The 18,478-nt window shown below is 40.3% G+C and overlaps 1 protein-coding gene across 5 annotated transcripts; it reads right to left on the minus strand.

Annotated features, from left to right (window-relative positions):
• Nucleotides 1-1,836: 1,836 nt before the first annotated feature.
• On the minus strand, nucleotides 1,837-17,570 carry LOC309794324 (uncharacterized protein). 5 transcript variants are annotated; one of them, XM_082605651.1, is made up of 9 exons: nucleotides 17,489-17,569; nucleotides 17,269-17,382; nucleotides 16,859-16,934; nucleotides 16,633-16,687; nucleotides 12,167-12,492; nucleotides 10,171-10,227; nucleotides 8,640-8,766; nucleotides 8,261-8,359; nucleotides 1,837-5,305 (listed from the first exon to the last, which is right to left on the minus strand). In XM_082605651.1, exons 6-9 carry the CDS (start codon nucleotides 10,177-10,179, stop codon nucleotides 3,558-3,560), a joined length of 1,983 nt encoding a protein of 660 aa, XP_082461777.1. In that variant the 5' UTR covers nucleotides 10,180-10,227; nucleotides 12,167-12,492; nucleotides 16,633-16,687; nucleotides 16,859-16,934; nucleotides 17,269-17,382; nucleotides 17,489-17,569; the 3' UTR covers nucleotides 1,837-3,557. The 5 variants fall into 5 exon arrangements, with proteins under 5 accessions (XP_082461777.1, XP_082461776.1, XP_082461778.1 ...); XM_082605650.1 differs by having other exon boundaries at nucleotides 17,269-17,570; XM_082605654.1 differs by having other exon boundaries at nucleotides 1,838-5,305; nucleotides 8,261-8,356; nucleotides 17,269-17,569.
• Between the last annotated feature and the right edge of the window lie 908 nt (nucleotides 17,571-18,478).

An 18,478-nucleotide genomic window follows, 5' to 3' on the forward strand; every position in this document is an offset into this window, starting at 1 on the left:
AGAAATGAAATTGAGTTATTTGTAGTGAGGTGGATGGACCTAGAGTCTGTCATACAGAGTGAAGTAAGTCAGAAAAAGAAAAACAAATACTGTATGCTGACACATATATATGGAATCTAAAAACAAGAAAAAAAAGGTTCTCATGAACCTAGGGGCAGGACAGGAATAAAGGCACAGATGTAGAGAATGGACTTGAGGACACAGGGAGGGGGAAGGGTAAGCTGGGACGAGGTGAGAGAATAGCATTGACATATATACACTACCAAACATAAAATAGGTAGTGGGAAGCAGCCGCATGGCACAGGGAGATCTGCTCGGTGCTTTGTGACCACCTAGAGGGGTGGGATAAGGAGGGTGGGAGGGAGACGCAAGTGGGAGGGGATATGGGGATATACATAGGCATATAGCTGATTCACTTTGTTATACAGCAGAAACTAACACAACATTGTAAAGCAATTACACTCCAATAAAGATGTTAAAAAATAAAGATAAAAAAATAAAAATAAAAAAGAGCACCTACACAAAACCTATAGCTAACATAATACTTAACAGTGAAAGACTGAGAGTTCCCCCCTAAGATCAGAAACAAGGCAAGGATATATGCTTGTGCCACTCTTACTCAACATAACACTGGAAGTAATAGTCATCATAATAAGGGAAGAAAAACAAAAGACAGACAAGAAAAAAACTGTCCCTGTTTATAGCTGACATGATTATCTATGTAGAAAATCCCAAGGAATGTACAAAACAAAAACTTCCAGAACTAATTAGTGAGTTCTGCAGCAAGATAATAGATTACAAGATCAATATACAAGTTATTTGTAACCCATATACAAATTACATTGATATTACAGGCTATGACTTTGCTGTAGAATTCACCAATTATATAATTTGTATATTGATTTGTATATATGTATATGTACATATATAATTTGTGTATACTAGTGATTAATAGGTAAAAGAAAAAACACACCATTTACTTTTCCAAAGAAAATGAAACACTTAGATATACACTTATAAATCATGTATGCCATCTGTATGCCAAAAATTACAAATCCTAATAAGAGAAATCAAAGACTATATTAGTTTTCTAGGGCTGCCATAACAAATTACCACAAACTTAGTTTAAGACAACTTTATTTTCTCACAGTTCTGGGGGCTAGAAGTCCAAAATCAAGGTATTGGCAGGGCCATGCTTTCTCTAAAGGAGCTAGGGGATGATTCTTTCTTGCCCTTTCCAGTTTCTGGTAGTTATTAGTAAGCCTTGGTGTTCCTTGGCTTGTAGATGCATCATTCCAACCTTGCCTCTGATTTCACATGGCTTTCCTTATGGGTCTGTGTCCATATTTCCCTCTTCTTTTAAGGATACTAGTCATTAGAGTAGTGCTTACTCTAATCCAATATGACCTCACCTTAATTTGATTACATCTGCAAAGTCTCTATTTCCAAATAAGGTCACATTCACAGGTACTGAGAGTTAGGACTTGAGTATTTTGGGAAACACAATTAAACCCACAATAAAGACCTAAAAATGGAGAGACATATCATGTTCATGGATTGGAAGACTCAGAAAGTAAAGATGTCAATTATCCCCAAATTGAAATTCTATTACAACTCAGCAAACTCTTTTTTTTTGTAGATATAGGTTAGTTTATTCTAGAATTTATATGAAATGGCAAAAGACCAAGAATAGTTATCAATTTTAAAAAGGTAAAGTGGGAGGAATCACTCTACCCAATATTAAGACATCCTACAGAGTGACAGTAACTAAGATAGGGTGGTATTAGCAGAGGAATAGGCACATAGATCAACAGAACAGAAAATCCAGAAATAGACATACACAAATATAAAGGCACAAAATCAATTTATTGAAGGTAGCCTTTTCAACAAATGGTACTAGAACAACTGGACACCCATAAGGCAACACAAACAAAGAAATAACATGAAGCTAAAGTTTATAATTATGCAAATATTAACTCAAATGGATCACAGACTTAAATGCAAAACATAAAACCATGAAAACTGCAGGCAAAAATGTAGAAGAATATCTTTGGGATCTGGAGCTAGAAAAGGAGTCCTTATATATATATATATATTTTTTTTTTCTTTTGCGGTATGCGGGCCTCTCACTGTTGTGGCCTCTCCCATTGTGGAGCACAGGCTCCAGACGCACAGGCTCAGTGGCCATGGCTCATGGGCCCAGCCACTCCACAGCATGTAGGATCTTCCCAGACCAGGGCACGAACCCGTGTCCCCTGCATCGGCAGGCGGACGGACCCTCAACCACTGCGCCACCAGGGAAGCCCGAGTCCTTAGATTTGACACCAAAAGCTAGATCCGTAAAAGGAAAAAGTAATAAGCTAAACCTTATCAAAATTAAAAAGTTTTGCTTTTCAAAAGACCCTGCTAAAAGGATGAAAAGCTACACACCAGGGAAAATTTTTGCAAACTACATATCAAACAAAGGACTAGTATTGTCTAGAATAAAGAAAGCGCTCTCTCGCAATCCAACAGTTAAAAAAAAAAGATACAATTCAAAAATAAAGGAGTAAAAGACACAGTCATTTCACCAGTGGATACAGGGATAGCAAATAAGCACACCATCATTAGCCCCTAGGGAAATGGAAATTATAACCACAAAGAGATATCATTATACACCTATCAGATGGCTAAGATAAAAAATGGTGAAAAAACCAAATGCTGGTAGAGATACAGAGAAACTGGGTCAGTCATGTTCCTGGTGTGAATGTAAAATGGAAAAGCCACTTTGGAAAATGATTTGTCCATTTCTTATAAGAGAAACGCTCATTTACTATATAACCCAGAAAGTACGCTCTTAAACATTTAGATCGAGAAATGCAAGTTTATGTTTACGCAAAAATTTATACAAAAATGTTCACAAGCAACTTTATTTGTAAGGGCAAAACACTTTTTTCCCCTTAGGGTTTCCTTTTAGTAAGAATTTTGATTCAGAACCAGGTATAACCTCACATTAATACTACTAGAATGTTTTGTTCCAAAATGATTTACCTGATGCTTAGTAAGAGTGATGAAAGATTTACCGTATGGTACTGTATTTGTAAAGTTTCCTTCTCATTTGAATTCTGTAATAGTAATGATTAAAACACTAATAAAAGTAATGTTTACAATAATAGCTAACATTTATTAAGCATTAACTATGCAGTACACATTGCTTTAAGGCTTTATGGTATATGTATTTACTTCTTTAAATTGCAGAACGCTATGATGAAATATATGATATTAATGGAAACTAAAACAAACAGGGGTTAAGTAACTTTTGCAAAGGAACACCCACATAGTAAACGGTGGAGCTCAGGTGATACTGTACAAGAGAACCCTTCATTTTAGGGTTGAGCTCTCATATGAATTCACTTATGTCTAACTAGGATTGAAATATGATGGAAAATAATTCTGCACTTATATTAATCTAGCCTTTCTTAAATGTGAATTCTCTGAAGGTGAGTTACCTATGAGTTTAAGTAAAAAAGGATTCTCACATTCATAATCTGAATTTTCTGATATCCCAAAGGTGAATGTCATGGGCAAACAGGTAAAGGATTTACTAAATTAATTTTTTCATACAGTTTTTCTCCATTATGAAGTTTCTTATGTTGAGTAAGGTGTGAATGACGTCTAAAGTCCTTACCACATGCATTACATTTATAAGGCTTCTCGCCAGAATGAATTCTCTGATGTTGAGTAAGTTGTGATCCACGATTAAAGGCCTTTCCACATTCGTTACATTTGTATGGTTTCTCACCAGTATGAATTCTCTGATGCTGAGTCAGATGTGAACCACGAATAAAGGCCTTCCCACATTCATTACATTCATAGGGCTTCTCACCAGTATGAACTCTCTGATGATAAGTTAGCTGTGAACTACGAATAAAAGTCTTACCACATTCCTTACATTCATATGTTTTCCTACCAGTATGAAAAATCTGATGTAGATTAAGTTGTGAGGCACAAATGAAGATCTTCCCACACTGCTTACATTCATAGGGATTCTCACCTGTATGAATTTTCTGATGTTGAGACAGTTGTGAGCCATAAATAAAGGCCTTTCCACATTCTTTACATTCATAAGGTTTTTCACCAGTATGAATTCTCTGATGCTGAGTAAGATGTGAGCCACGAATAAAGGCTTTCCCACATTCCTTACATTCAAAGGGTTTTTCACCAGTGTGAATTTTTTGATGTTCAGTAAGTTGTGAGCCACGAATAAATGATTTCCCACATTCTTGACATTCATATGGTTTCTCGCCAGTATGAATCCTCTGATGTCGAATAAGCTGTGAGCCATAGTTAAAGGCCTTTCCACACTGCTTACATTCGTGTGGTTTCTTACCTGTATGGATCCTCTGATGTTCAGTAAGTTGTGAGCCACGAATAAAGGACATCTCACAATCTTTACATTTATAAGGCTTTTCACCAGTATGGAGTCTATAATGTAGAGTAAGCTGTGAACCATAACTAAAGGCTTTCCCACATTTCTTACATTCATAGGGTTTCTCACCAGTATGAATTCTCTGATGTTCAGTAAGTTGAGAGCCACGAATAAAGGCCTTTCCACATTCCTTACATTGATAGGGTTTCTCTGCAGTATGAACTCTCTGATGGTAAGTAAGTTGTGAGCCACGAAAAAAGGCCTTCCCACATGCATTACATTCATAGGGTCTTTCACCAGTATGAATTCTTTGATGCTGAGTAAGATGAGAGCTACGAATAAAGGCCTTCCCACACTCTTTACATTCATAAGGTTTCTCTCCAGTATGAATTCTTTGATGATAAATAAGTTGCGAGGCACAGATAAAAGCTTTTCTACATTCCTTACATTCATAGGGTTTCTTAGCAACATGAACTCTCTGATGGTAAGTAAGTTGTGAGTCCCAAATAAAGGCCTTTCCACATTCTTTACATTCATAGAATTTTTCATCAGAATGATTTTTCTGATGTTCAGTCTGTTGAAAGCCAAGGATAAAATATTTTCTGCACACTTTACACTCACAGAATTTCTCAGTAGAATGAATTCTCTGTTGTAACGTAAGGGATGTGGTTTGATTAAAATTAGGCTTTTCTTCATAGACTACTAGTTGCCTAAAAAGTCCCTCTTTATTTCCTAAATGGCTTTCAAACTGGTCTCTGCATTCCTTATCATCTTGAAAACTGTTGCACTCACACTTACGGCTTGTAAGTTGTTCTACTATCTCCCATTGAGATGCTTCTAGTTCATAAATTTCTCTTTTTGATGATAGCTTCTTGGTTTCACACCTGGATTCCCAGTCTGTAAGATAACAAGTAAACAAATGCTATTTTCATATTCCTGGAAAAATGAAACTTCTAAGGTAGAAATGGTGGACTCAAACTGAGTATCATACTCATAAGATGTCAGTGCAACCAATGGAACAGAAAAGAAAAATCCATAAATAGACACAATTATAAGTGCAAATTTAGCATACAATAAAGGTAGCAGCTAAAACAAGTAGGGAAAAGATGGACTCTTTTTTAATAAATTAAAGTGATAAACATAAGGATAAACATAGGAGACACTGTTTTGGGAAAGATCCCCAGTGCTCTCCTTACTTGCTGCAAATAATGAAACCTTCCTTCTCCCTTAAAAGAACAAAAACAAAAAAACAATACAACATAAGGATAAACATACAGAAAAAAGATGAAATTGCATTAGTACCTTAGAGCTTACAGTAGGATAAATTCCAAATGGATCAGATACCCTTACTTAGAGAAATGAAAACACAGAAGTAACTAGAATAAAACTTGGGTGACTTCTTCTATAACTTAGGAATGGGGAAATATTTCCAGATCTCAACTTGATAAAAATGACCACATTGGGACTTCCCACATCCAGTGGTTAAGACTCCATGCTTCCACTGCAGGGGGCATGGGTTCAATCCCTGGTCGGGGAACTAAGATCCCACATGCCATGCGGTGGGGCCAAAAAAAAATGATGTTGGATTAATTATGTAGAAAAAGTAAAATTTAAAAAAATGACCATGTTACAGTAAAAAACAAAAACAAAAGAAAAGGTTAGCATGTCAAAAACACATTAAGGAAAGTAAAAGGACAAGCTGGGAAAAAATAGATATGTATAGATATCTATACTTATGTGAACTCTATCTCAAAATTGCACTAGCGGGACTTCCCTGGTGGTCCAGTGGTTAAGACTCCGCGCTTCCACTGCAGGGGGCACAGGTTCGATCCCTGGTCAGGGAACCAAGATCCCACATGCTGTGTGGCATGGCCAAAAAACAAACAAACAATAAAATAAAGCAATAAAAAACGTTTTTTTAATTGCACCAGCAAATTTCAAAAATTCTGATGCAGAAAGTTTTCACTGAAGCATAATTTGTTACAGAAAAAGATTAACAATAACCCAACTGTCCATCAGTAGGTGGCTGGTCGAAATAATCCATGGTATATCCACATCATGGTGTACTACGAAGCAGTTAAAAAGGAATATCTCTTTATATTAATATGAAGTGCTGATTGAAATACACTGTTAATTGTAAAAGACATGTCGAGCTTCCCTGGTGGCGCAGTGGTTAAGAATCCACCTGCCAATGCAGGGGACATGGGTTCAAGCCCTGGTCCGGGAGGATCCCACATGCCATGGAGCAACTAGGCCCGGGTGCCACAAGTACTGAAGCCCATGCACCTAGAGCCCATGCTCCGCAGTAAGAGAGGCCACCGCAATAAGAGGCCCGCACACCACAATGAAGAGTAGCCCCCGCTCACTGCAACTAGAGGAAGCCCACACACAGCAGCGAAGACCCAATGCACCCAAAAATAAATAAATTAATTAAGAAAAAAAAAGAAATGTCAACAAAAGTATGTATAGTTATGCTCTTTTTATGTTAGGAAGGGGAAGAGGTAGAAAAAGTATAAAAGTATAATACACATTTGCTTTTATTTTAAAAAGGGGGAGGAATAAACCCCATAGTTACAGGGTAGGGAAGGAACAGGTGGAGGAGCCAGGAATAGAAGTCAGATTTCTTTGAATGTAACTTGTTTTGTAGATTTGACTTTGGTGATATAGAAATATATTAAATAATTATAAAACAAAATTAAATTACAAGAAAGCACAGCTTAAAAATTGAAAGAGAAAAAAAAAAAGAACCAGTATTTACAATTGGTGGCATAACCATACAAGGAAACTACTTCAAATAACTTTCAAACATAGTAATTTGACTGTGATATACCCTATGAAGGGAACAAAAAACTGCCAAAACAATTATCTCAAACTGTTTTGAGTAATAATATTGTTAGTGGTAGTGTTGATCTTCTTATTTTAGAGGCTTCTTGTATAATGTGGGATAAAATATGTAATTATGTGATATTCTAATTGCATCATTCTTAGTGTCCTTGATAACTAGGACTCCTGGCATGGGAGAAAATAGATGCAGCTGTAAGATCTTATAAAGGGTTAAATAAAAAGCCTATAATTCAGAATCTGAATTGAATTGGTATGAGCCCATGCTATAGTTTATCTTATTTTATTTTATTTTTTTTTTGCGGTACGCGGGCCTCTCACTGTTGTGGCCTCTCCCGTCGCGGAGTACAGGCTCCGGACGCGCAGGCTCAGCGGCCATGGCTCACGGGCCCAGCCGCTCCACGGCATGTGGGATCCTCCCTGACTGGGGCATGAACCCGTGTCCCCTGCATTGGCAGGTGGACTCTCAACCACTGCGCCACCAGGGAAGCCCTCCCCCCATTACTTGGTGATTCTCTATGCTTCTTATTTTGCTTCATAACACTCATCACTCTTTGTATATTTTTATTTGTTACTATTCTTTCTGCTAGGAAAGATCAATGGGGATAGGGAATTTTTCTTGTTTACTGTTATATTCTCAATACTTAGAATATAGAGGGTATTTAAAAATATTTGTTGGATAAAGACTCATACAGGTTTCACTGGATCAAAAATATAAAATGTTAAAATGGTTATCATTGAAAAAGGAGGGCTATTCCCTGTTTGAAAATACAGGGGAACATGAAAGAAAACAAGGGAAGTGGTAAATGGAGCAAAGAAGGGGATTCCTTAGGTAACTGATGCTAAAACAGTTTTGTCCTCCAGGGCTCAGGATTTTACTCCACAGGCCTAGGAGTAAAAGGCCTTGGTTGGGTCTGTGAGGAGAACTTTGGAGCTAATAACTCAAAGGTGTGACCAACTTATTAAGGAATTTAACAATGGCCTCCCTTTGCCTGATCATCTCTTACTCACCTGGGCTCAGACCTCTTGTCACATCCCGTACAACCTTCCAAGGGTCCTTGCCTTGCTCCAATGAGGAGAGCACATCTGGCTTAGAAATGGAAAATCCTGCTTATAAGAATGGAAATGGATATGGTTACACTCTGCTTGTCCAGAATTAAAATTGAGTCCACTGTTCATCAAGTAAGAAGGTCAATTACAGAAAGATTCAGAGAAAGGATATCTGAAGAAAAGAGTAGATAAAAGTGCCCAATGGAGCTGTCCATTTCAAAGTCTATAAGGCACAAAAAATTTATTTGGGACTAGGGGTCTGAAATTCAGCTAGGCACTTGGAAACTTTTCTAAATTTCACAAAGACTGAAGCTGAATTATTGAGAACAGACAAAATTACCCAGTGAGACCAGGTTGCTGTAGTTCTCCAACATCACATCTCTGTACAAATCCTTCTGTTCCAAGTCCAGGCACTCCCACTCTTCCTGTGAGAAGTCTATGGCCACATCCTTGAACGACACCAAACTCTGAAATGACAACTCAGGGTTAATGGTAAAATAAAGAAATATTTTTTAGAAGTAATGAGAGGAGAAGAAAAGTATTACATAAAGTGGCCCAAACAGAAATACGTTGAAGCTGGAAGCTTGCAATATGGCTAAGTAATGGAAAGGAAGGGAGTGTGATAAATGCAGAGCACCTAAATAGTTCCTAAACATTCCTATTACTCTGTCATAGCTTCTTGTGAACAGTTACAAGAATGAACAAAAGCCAGGTAAGTGGAGTTCTCTGATTAAATGAAATACTGGGTGCAAGCACATAACACGTGCAAATTCTCAAATAAGTTGCGAATTCCTTCCTCCCCTCTTCCCTTTAAAGAATTGAAAATAAGAAAAAGGAAGGAAGGAAGGGAGAGAAGAAAGAGAGGATGGAAGGAGGAAGGGAGGGAGAAAAAAGAGAAAAAAACAAAACTGATGGGCCCATTACAAATGTCTTTTAAAATGTTTATCTTAGAAAATAAGATTTCTATATAATTTAAGAATTTATTTCCAACTCAAGTCTTAGAATAACTTAGCAATAATATTCTTCCTTGTCCTGGCAAATCCTTTCATAGGCATCATTTTTATAAGGTATATAATATTCCATATTATAATTGTAATCATTTTTTTTCTTTTTTTTTTTTTTTTTTGCTGCACAGCGCAGCTTGTGGGATCTTAGTGCCCCCACCAGGGATTGAACCCCAGCCCTCGGCAGTGAAAGCACAGAGTCCTAACCACCGGACCACCAGGGAATTCCCTGTAATCATTTTCTTATTTTCCAGTATTTAGTTTGTTTTCCTTCTCTAACATCAGCTCTGTTTCTAAAATTTGCAAATATCTAACCCTCTGGCTGATCATTTTACCACTCATCATTGCTCACTGTACACTTTGCTTATTCTGAGCTAAAGAAAACCAATGAAAGATGAGCTAAACTCACATAGATGTGGTCCCTGACTTACACATTCTATTCAAATTTGAAATGGATCTTGTCACTGGTATTCACCTCTGAGGTATTCACTGACATGACACGCTCTCTCTCTGTTCTCAATCCTACATTTGATCACATTTCCAATCTTAAAAGCCTCACAGACCAAAGATTTCACCACATTCTGAGATAAACAGCAATTTTCTATCCTCATCAACCAGAAAATGGAGGTCAATGAGAAAGAATGAATTTTGCATGTGAGTCCCATCTCATCAAACCACATTCTGACACAAGAGGTTCTACTCTTTCCTTAATACATTTCCTGATTTGCAGAATGGATCCCTAAATATGGCTAGAGAAGAGAGGGGTGGGGCTTAGTGAGACAGAAAATCTGGAGATAAGAATATTGACCATTCATATCCTAGAAAACAATGACTATTTGATGAGGGGAAGAAAAAACACCAACTCACATGGGGCATGGCTTAGAAGGGCAAATTATTAGTCCTCCTCTGGAGAAGTGCTGAGTCCTGAGAATACAGAGTCAGGAAAGAAAAAGGAAACTGTGAAAATAGGCTTCCTTCTAAATGACTAAGTTAAGATAAATATTTCCTTCCCTTTTCATGGCACCTGGTCCCTTCTATGCCCCAATATATATACTGAGATTTGCAGAAATATAAACAATCAAATCCCTTCCCCAATCCCAAAAAACATAGATACAGAAGGATTAATTTATGCTAAAGCAGTACCCAATTCCTATGATGTTCTTAGGGTTCTCTGACCTGTCCTGAGTGGTTAATATTTTCAGACTAGGGGCCTCTGATCCAAAATGTATCCAAGTCATACCTGCTTCAAGGACACTGATGGGGCCCTCAGGCCTAGAAGTGCTCTGTATCTATGTAGGCCGAATCCTGGAACAAACACTTCCCACAACTAAGATCTGCCTTTTCCCCCCAGGCCCAACACACTAAATAGCTCAGGGTGCCTCTCTGGCTCGTTCTCACATTCCAAGGTGCAAGAAGCAACTTGAGTCCAAACTGTAGGCTTCATCCAGGCCACGCAAAGTCACACTAGACTCATCAAGTAACCAAGGAACAAATCCAAAGCATTCTTTTTGTTTTTAATTAATTTTTTAAAATTTTATTTAATTAATTTATTTTTTGGCTGCATGGCTTGTAGTATCTTAGTTCCCCAACCAGGGACTGAACCTGGGCCCTCAGCAGTGAAAGCACAGAGTCCTAACCACTGGACTGCCAGGGAATTCCCCAAAACATCCTTTAACAGAAAACTGCCTGGGGACTTCCCTGGCGGTCCAGTGGTTAAGACTCCTCGCTTCCACTGCAGGGGGTGCAGGTTCAATCCCTGGTTGGGGAACTAAGATCCTGCATGCCACGTGGTGCTGCCAAAAAATTAAAAACAAAAAAAGAAGAAGGCTGCCTGTTGCAGCCAATCATGGCCTCAGCTGAACTCAGGAATTCTGGAGGCAGCACTCCCTTGTTATCCTGCTGAAAATCATTCTGCCTCTAAATGTAAGGCTGGGGATGACTTGCGAAAGTGGCTGTACAACAAATAATTTCCACAGAGCACATACTATGCCTAGATTCTTTTTTTTTTTTTTTTTTTCTGTGGTATGTGGGCCTCTCACCGTTGTGGCCTCTCCCGTTGCGGAGCACAGGCTCCGGACGCGCAGGCTCAGTGGCCATGGCTCACGGGCCTAGCCGCTCCGCGGCATGTGGGATCTTCCCGGACCGAGGCACGAACCCGTGTCCCCTGCATCGGCAGGCGGACTCTCAACCACTGTATGCGCTAGATTCTTTATACAATTAACACTTATGTGATCAGCAAACAGGTCTGTGAATTTAACCACTCTCTGCCCCCACTGGCTAAAGAATCTTCCTTATACTTGTTTCTTTTCGTAACAGCTTCACTGACGTATAACTCGCATTCCATAAATTCATCCTTTTAAAAATACAACTGAGTGGTTTTTAGTATACTCACAGAGATGCACAACCATCTAATTTTAGAATATTCTCATTATCCAAAACCCCATACCCCTTAGCAGTCACTTCCCACTCTTGTTCCCTCAGACCCTGGCAACTGCTAATCCACTCTTTATATCTACACATATGCTTATTCTAGTCATTTCATATAAATGGAATCATACAATATGTGGTCTTTGTGATGGGCTTCTCTCACAGAGCATAATGTTTCAAGGTTAGCATATGTTGCAGCATAGATTAGTACCTTTGCCTTTATACATATTGCTAAATAATGTTCCATTGTATGGATACACCACATTTTTCCCATTCATCAGTTGATGGACATTTGCATTGTCTTCACTTATTGTTACTAAGAATAATGCTACTAAGAACATTCATGTACATGTTTTTGTGTGGACATGTTTCATTTCTCTTAGATATATACACCTAGGAACAGAATTGCTGGATCATATGGTAACTCCATGTTTACCTTTTTGAGGAACTGCCAACTCTTTTTCAAAGCAGCTGCATCATCTTACAGTTCCACCAATATATCAAAGTTCCATTTTTTCCACATCTTCGCCATCTTTTGGATTAAATTCATTCTAGTGGGTTTGAAGTGGTATGTCATGATTTTGATTTGCATTTCCCCAATGATGTTGAACATCTTTATGTGCTTATTTGTCATTTGTGTATTTTCTTTGGAGAAATGTGTATTCCAACTCTTTGCTCATTTAAAAAGTTTGGTGGTACTTCCCTGGAGGTCCAAGTGATTCAGACTCCATGCTTCCACTGCAGAGGACATGGGTTCGATCCCTGGTTGGGGAATGCATCGTGGCGTGGCCAAAAGGAAAAAGGAAGAAAAAGGAAAAAAATTTTGGTTGTCTTTTTATTGTTCAGTTGTAATAATTCCTCATATATTCCAAAATACAATTCCCTACCTGAACTTGTGATTTTCAAATTTCGGGTCCCACTTTGTGGGCTGTATCTTCACTTTCTTGGTGGTGTCCCTTGAAGCTTGAAAGTTTTTAATTTTGAGGAAATCCAATTTATGTATTTTTTCCCCTTTGGCTGCTTGTACTCTTACATTTAGGTCGATGGTGCATTTTGAGTAAATTTTTGTGTGTGGCATGAGGTACAAGTCTGTGATAAAATATTTCACAAGTGCTGTCTTGACCCAACGTTGATGTCATGGCTAAAAACTCTCAATTCCTCTTCACAGGAAGTTTGCTAAACCCACACCCTAAATACTTCTCTTATCAAGGTCTAACACAATGTACCTTTGCCAGGCTACCCACGGATACCTCAGTAGCCTTGCCACTGTACACAACCTTAACTGCATCCACCTTTTTCCAGGAGCACAGGTATGACATTATATGAACGACATCCTCCTCTGAGGAGATTCATTTAACATGCTCATTAAGGACATAAAAATACTCACAAAAGAGCTCACAAAAAAAGACATAGGCCACTGCCTCACACATAATGCAAAGCCCTGACACCTTGGTTAAATTCCTGAAAAGTATTGGTAAAACTGGGCAACTCTATGCCTGACACTGTCAAGAAACTACAGTAAAATCTCTCAGCACCCATAATGTCTTTCAGTCTTATTTGGGTCTGGAAGCAACATATTCCTTACTTACAAATTTTAGTTAATCTCACTGATGCTGTTACTTACAAATCATCCCACCTTGGAAAGGAACCCTTCCAACAAAAGGCTCCAGAATCTGTTCAAATTAAAATCAGTAGTCACTCCTGTTAGTGCCCTCAGAGACTCCTTCTCTGCAGAGGCCGCAGCAACCTCCTCTCATGCCTCTGAACCCCCTCTGACGGCCACCAGGTGCCTACAGGCTTATGATGCAAGAAGGTGCCCCTTTTGGCCCTATACTATACACCATTAGAGTGACAACTGCTGGCTATATACTAAGATCTCTTGGAGATAAAGGCTTTCAAAGACCCTAAGCCTGGGACTCTCTGAACCCATATGCCTACTATGCCTTGGATCATGGAGGGAGCACCCCCACAAACTCAGCACAGGTACATCCCATAGGCTCGGCCAAGCCTGAGCCCTCTGGAATGTTCCACCTACAGGAGGGAGTGGTCTTCCCTGTCCTTAGTCCCTTGCCAGATGCCATGGTGCTAGAGGAGGTCACCCCTCCCTCAGAGCCCTCGACTAGGAATCCCCCTGGGGTTAACTAAGTAAACAGCAATGTGAGCCCACAGACTTTATGGATAGCACTGCCAACATCGTAGGTGATGGAGCTAAGTGGAATGTTGCTGCTTTCCATTCCTTAACTAGGATGTCCCCCATAAAGGACAGGATCCAAGGATCAGAACAAGTGGTCAAACTTTAGGAAGTCATCTTTGCACAAATGTCCTGACAAACAAATGGTCCCATCTGCATATTTTTACAAACTCTTGGGCCACTGCCTAAGAGTTGTCCCTTTAAGGGTAAAGAAATCTGGGAATCTCTTGCTTTACAGATACTCAAATATAAATCAAAGTCACTCATCTCTACATATACAAGGACTCACCAGGACAATCCTTATTCCTTTCAGAGTTCAAGACATTACTAGTAGTGACCAAGGCATACATTTCACTCTCAAAACACACAATGCTGGGTTCTTGGGAAAGGCATCCAATGGAACTTTCATCTCCCAATAGGTCCCAGGCAGCTGGCTTAATTAAGAGACACAATGGTCTCTTTAAACAGCTCCCTTTTAAGTGGCAGTGTGTATGGGGATATATGTATACGTATAGCTGATTCACTTTGTTGTACACCAGAAACTAACACAACATTATAAAGCATTTATACTCCAATAAAGATGTGAAAAATAAATAAATAAATGGCAGTGTGGCAAAAGGACACCTACATGTGTCTCTCTCTTGCCTCAAGCCTGAATCTCTCTTAATTTAAGGTCCCCTGTCTGACTCACATCTCAAAGAAACTTTAGGAAACCTCCTTATCACTATTTCCTACATTTAGAGGGAGCATGTCTCACCCTCCATGCACATGAAGACTCATCACATATGACGTCTTTTAATAATAATGTCTCCCTCTAATTTTATGGATTTTCAATCCTGCTGCCATTTCATAAGGGCTGTAGGTCAGACTGAGGGCATATATGCTCCTCAGACCCATTATCCATAGACTGTCCCATGGGAGAAGCAACTATCCACCTGGTATGTGATCCATTTGAGCCTGAACTTTCCCTACCCAGGAAACCTTCCCCAATATTTGGATTATAAGGTGTTGAAAATTAATCTGGGATCTCCTTCTGATCCCATCCAGGAAATTCAAATTGGTGCATGTAGGCTAAGGCTCTTAATCTACAGGAAATACAGAAAAACATGTTAATGATACCAGACTGTGGGAAACTATACAGAACAAATTGCCCAGTTTCTTCAACAAATACATTATAAACCAATCGCAACACATAGGTCTTATTTGGACCCAGATTCAAAGAACTTTTAAAATTTAAAGAGATATACCCTGAGAGGCAGTCTAAACTCTAACTGGATATCTGATGTTAAAGAAATATTGTTTGAGAGAAAATAATGGTACTGTGATTAAGTTTTTTGTTTTGGTTTGGTTTTTTTTGGCAGTACGCGGGCCTCTCACTGTTGTGGCCTCTCCCGTTGCGGAGCACAGGCTCCGGACGCGCAGGCTCAGCGGCCATGGCTCACGGGCCCAGCCACTCCGCGGCATGTGGGATCTTCCCGGACCAGGGCACGAACCCGTGTCCCCTGCATCGGCAGGCGGACTCTCAACCACTGCGCCCCCAGGGAAGCCCCTGTGATTAAGTTTTTTAAAAGACTCATCATTCACATACACACTGAAATGTTTATGGATGAAGTAATACAACAACATCTGGCATTTGCTACAAAATCTGGGGTGGGCAGGGGTATAGATCAAACAAGACTAGCTATGAGTCAATCATTACTGAAGCTGAACAAAGGATGGTACATAGAGGTTCATTACTATTTTGTCTATTTTTGTACAGTTTGAATTTTTCATAATAAAAAGTTTTAAAAAATGCTGATCGTGGCTCAGCGAATTGATTTTACCACATACACACAAAATAAGGTAACAACACCATAGTTTGAAAGCTCTACAATAGCATATTAATAATTTTCTTAAGCTTTCCAACAACTAGCAAAATACCTTGAATAAAACATAAAATCAAAAAATAGTGATTAGTAAAGTAATGATACAGCCTCTCTGAGGGAAAATATAGCAAGAAGTATTAAAATTTAAAGTCCACACATAAGTTGGCCCAGAAAGTAGCATTCATCCTACTAATAAACTCATCAAATGAGCATCTATATTTATCCCACCACCGTTTACAATAGTAAAAGACTGATAGCCATCTGAAAGTTAGTAAGGGTCAGTTTTTAAACATGGAAGAAGTATGGAATACAGTTCAGCTATAAAAAATGAATAAGCCCGTCATGTACTAATATATGCATAGAATCCCCCTGGAAGTACTCAAGGAACTAGTCACACTGGTTGCCCTCTGAAGTGGGAAAACTCCGTGACTAAGGGCAGAGCTGGGAGGGAGAATTTGCTGAATGCTCTTTTGAACCTTTTAAATACTTACAATATCATCTCTTAAACAATAAAATTGAGAAGAAAATACTAAAAGGCTTCAAATTTCACTCTTGGATTTATTCTATTCCTTCAAAAATCTTAGAAAAGGACTCAGTATACAGGCGGCATTAAAATATTTGGCACATGAATATGTGTACCTCAGGTTAAAAGGAGAGAAGTGGAGTAGAACATCTTCTTTGGGTTCATTCCTCTAACCTCCCCCCAATCCCCATTATTCTTTGGAATAGCATCTTCCAAGAACCAGATCACTAAAAGGATCCTTGCTATAGATTTTCGAGGGCAGAAGGATATATCTTGAAAATCCAGAAAGCAATCCAGAGACAAAAAAGAGAAAAACAACTTACCTTGGATAAAAATCTTAGTTGTCCAACAGCTACTCTTCCCTTGTTCTCTGGTCACCTGTGTCAGAGAAGTTGGTAAGAGTTAAATAATCTTGAGACACCAAGCCTTTCTTTGAGCCCAGACTGATTTGTTAGAAACAAATATCTTCTACTCCCCCTGCTCCACCCCACGCCCCCCACCCCACGAGTTAAGTTAAAGTAGACACTCAGCCGAAGCTCAGCGACTGACCTGAGCAATGATGCCCTCCCTCTTTGGGAACCAGAGTGGAAGTCGAGAATCCGCATAGGGCTCCCCAGGTGGATTCCTGAGGGGAAATTGGAATCTTACTACCTCGATTTTTGCCTCCTCTTTTCTCAGCCCCCCGAACCTGAGGCTGTTTCTGGCTCTAAAATTCTCATTCTGAGATCAGGTCTGTGACTTAGAGACAAGCTTCTTTATCTGGTCATTCTCGCAGCTTAACACAACCGCTCTCACGTCTGAAGACACAATTACCACTCTCTCAAGTGGTCACACACAAAATCACGCAGTCCCACAGGCACATCACGTTACACACACACACACAAACACACAGTGGCGTGCTAAGCTCTGAGGCTCTAGACACGGCCGGTCTTTGTCCCGGGGCTCAGACAACGCCTCACCTTCTGCTTCTCCGGCGTCCTGCCGGGTCCCAGCGGTCCGGTCCACATCAACAGTCCGCGCTCCCTAAGCCGCTGCGCGGCTCAGCTCATTCCAGCATTAACAGCGCTGACAACCTGGTAGAAAGTGACGTTACACCCGCAGGCTTCTGGAAAATGTAGTCCAGTACCCAAAAGATCCGAGAGAGCCAGCAACCCAAGCCTTCCGAGCTCCTCTCAGTACCGTACTCCTCCCAAGAGTACAAGCAGCGGGTCCTCCGCCGACTCCGCGAATCACTCCGCGCTTCTACCGTCCCAGCTGTGATGTGGCACCTCCGGTCGCTCTGGCGGGAAGCTTATTTCCGGCCGCGGGGACTTCTGGGACGTGTAGTGTGGACTAGGAGCCCCAAAGAGCCAAAAGGGGTAGTCCTGTTCTCTCAGCCTCAGCTTACCACGGGTTGGCGCTGGATGCCGCCAGAGTCCGAAGGCTCTGGCAGGTGGAGGGGAAGATAGAGCGGTTTCCGAGGAGGCTAAAGGAGATGAATCTCCAGGCCGTTACCGCAGCCTCGCCTGTGGAGGAGGACGTAAGGAGAGTGACCCTTTACTGCTGGTGAGTGCATTTGCTTCAGTATGTGACCTTGGGGGTATGGTTGTGCAGCTGTTCCTGATACAGTTTTTGTTTTTTTTTTCCTTGCGGTACGCGGGCCTCTCACTGTTGTGGCCTCTCTCGTTGCGGAGCACAGGCTCCGGACGCGCAGGCTCAGCGGCCATGGCTCACGGGCCCAGCCGCTCCGCGGCATGTGGGATCTTCCCGGACCGGGGCACGAACCCGTGTCCCCTGCATCAGCAGGCGGACTCTCAACCACTGCGCCACCAGGGAAGCCCCCTGATACCGTTTTTATGATTAAAAAATATAATAATAAAGTGTCTAAAGTCCACTTTCTGAATGTAACATGCCAAAAAGTGCCCAAATCGTTAAAGATGGGTGACTTTTCATAAATTGCTCGAACTTAGAGTAACTGTTACTGAATACAAGTTCGTGTGCCTGAAGCACAGGCACAAACTGAGGTGTTGGAGTTTGGAGCAGAGAAAGGTTTATTGCAGGTCCAAGTAAGGAGAACAGGTGGGTTGTGCTCAAAACCCCCAAACTCCCTGCTGGTTTTAACAGGCAAAATTTGGGGTGAGGGCTGCAGGGTGTGTGACTTTCTTCTGACTGGTGGTGAGGTACTAGGGC

Source organism: Mesoplodon mirus (genome assembly GCF_964341445.2).
Source record: "Mesoplodon mirus genome assembly, chromosome: 19".
Lineage (NCBI taxonomy): Eukaryota > Metazoa > Chordata > Mammalia > Artiodactyla > Ziphiidae > Mesoplodon > Mesoplodon mirus.